Below are 1845 nucleotides of genomic sequence, written 5' to 3' on the forward strand. Positions count from 1 at the left end.
CTTCATATGGGAGGTGCTCCAGCCCCCTTAATTAGTAACATACCTCATCCCAAGCCATCCCATCCCATTCCAAGCAAAGCCATACCACCCCAAGCCATCCCGTCCCATCCCGTTCCAAGCAAAGCCATCCCAACCTTACAGCCCTCGCCTCTAGTATGTAGTCAATCCCTCGCAGGCAGCAGTGTCGCCCAGAGCAGGGGACGTAGTAGCTCTGGAAGGGTATCCTCCCTGTCACACTGTACACTGGAACTCTATGCATCATGTCAGCAATCACCATCTTCTCTGAAGCACAGGGATGGTGAGGGAAGGTTAATGTCAGAGGGAGCAGCCAGCCTGTCAGCCGGATGGCACACGCTACAGGCAGAGTACAGGCACAGGGCGAGGGTCCTTACCATACTGATTGAGGCACATGGGTCTCAGGGGGCACATTACAGGTATGCTGTACAGCAATGTGTTCATCCTTGTTTCCTGCAAGGAGCAGTGACAGCCCTATGAGGATTGCCACCCTTTTGCTGCAGAGGCGGAGGTCCAGCAGACCTGAGGTGTCTCCAGTTTGGGGGATTTGGGAGGAGTGGACTCTACCTTGGGCAGGAGAGGGAGGTAAGAAGATCCCCTATTCCAGACTGTAGTGCTTGGACTTGTTCTCCAGGACATGTATTTGTTCTCATTGACAAAAACTGGCTTGTACTTTTCTGCAATGCAAAAGTGACTGGGAGCAGTGTCCTGTGGTGCTGGGGACAGCCTTTTTCCCCAGGGGTTGTGGCATACCAAGAGGGGGTCCCACCAGGCAGCACCTACCACCAGGGGGTATTTAGGGGCCACTGGGGCAGGGAACCATGGGGACTTGTGGACATGGCTGGGACAGGGACAGTCTCAGTGTAGAGATGGGGACAGGTGGCTGCGACAAAGCCACAAGTGCAGATGCTGAGCGAGGGTCCTTTTACCACTCCAGAAGGGGGTGAGAGATCTAAAAGGGGGGGGTGAACAGATGATGTGTGCACCTTCATCCCCCCGACCCCATGGGGATGTGCCCTGTGTGACTCTGGGGCACGGCTGGGACCTTGGCAGTACCTTTGGATGTGAAATTCCCAGGACTGTAGGCAGCGGGGTACATGGTGTTCTTGTAGTACTCCCGCATGGCTGCCCTCAGGTCGGGCAGAGCTTGGATCATCGGACTTGGCTCCGGAGGCATCGTTAATCCCTGCAGACAGTGGGGAGTGAGGAGGGACACCCTGGCCACGTGGCAGTGTTTGCCTTCGCATGTCAGGGCACATGGTGAAGCCAAACAATGGAGATCCAAGCACCAAGACTGCCTTCGCGGCGGTGGGCATGGAGGTCATAGCAGCACTGCGATCCCACTGCCCAAGCTCCCTGCTCCCCCAAAACTGAGGACATGGTCTAGTGTGTGGTGTCCCTGCCCATGGCAGGGGGGTGGAACTAGATGATCTTAAGGTTCTTTCCAACCCAACCTATTCTATGATTGTATGATTCTATGGCTGGGCATTACTGGCTCCTTTTCCCCTGTGTCCATAGGTGTCCGGGCACTTTGCAGAGTGGGACATGGGGTGGGTGCACTAGGACTGATGAGGCCAGCAGAGGCTGGGAAGGGAGCTACAGGACCAAACCAATGTCCTATAGCTGGCAAAGCCCAAGAGGACTGGGGTCTCGCTGGGAAGATGGTTGCCCTGTTTGAATGAGCCATATCTGTCCCTGCACTGTGGTGACATCTCTCTCCGTGCCCTCTGCTGGCTCCCTGATTATAATGCACACGCTAAGGAGGCTGCAAGAGATGAGCCAATTTGCAGCGTGCTACTCATCAGAGCCTGTACGGTTAGTCCGTGTGGT

The 1845-nt window shown here is 55.6% G+C and overlaps 1 protein-coding gene across 1 annotated transcript; it reads right to left on the reverse strand.

The window, feature by feature from the left end:
• Nucleotides 1-139: 139 nt before the first annotated feature.
• LOC104410401 (spermatid-specific manchette-related protein 1-like) lies at nucleotides 140-1192 on the reverse strand (the record flags this gene model as incomplete). Its single annotated transcript, XM_010020550.1, has 4 exons — nucleotides 1072-1192; nucleotides 583-692; nucleotides 393-468; nucleotides 140-282 (listed from the first exon to the last, which is right to left on the reverse strand). Coding segments are annotated over exons 1-4 (450 nt in total), but the record flags the coding sequence as incomplete, so codon positions are not given.
• Between the last annotated feature and the right edge of the window lie 653 nt (nucleotides 1193-1845).

Source organism: Nestor notabilis, unplaced genomic scaffold (assembly GCF_000696875.1).
Source record: "Nestor notabilis isolate BGI_N333 unplaced genomic scaffold, ASM69687v1 scaffold18898, whole genome shotgun sequence".
Taxonomy (NCBI): Eukaryota; Metazoa; Chordata; class Aves; order Psittaciformes; family Psittacidae; genus Nestor; species Nestor notabilis.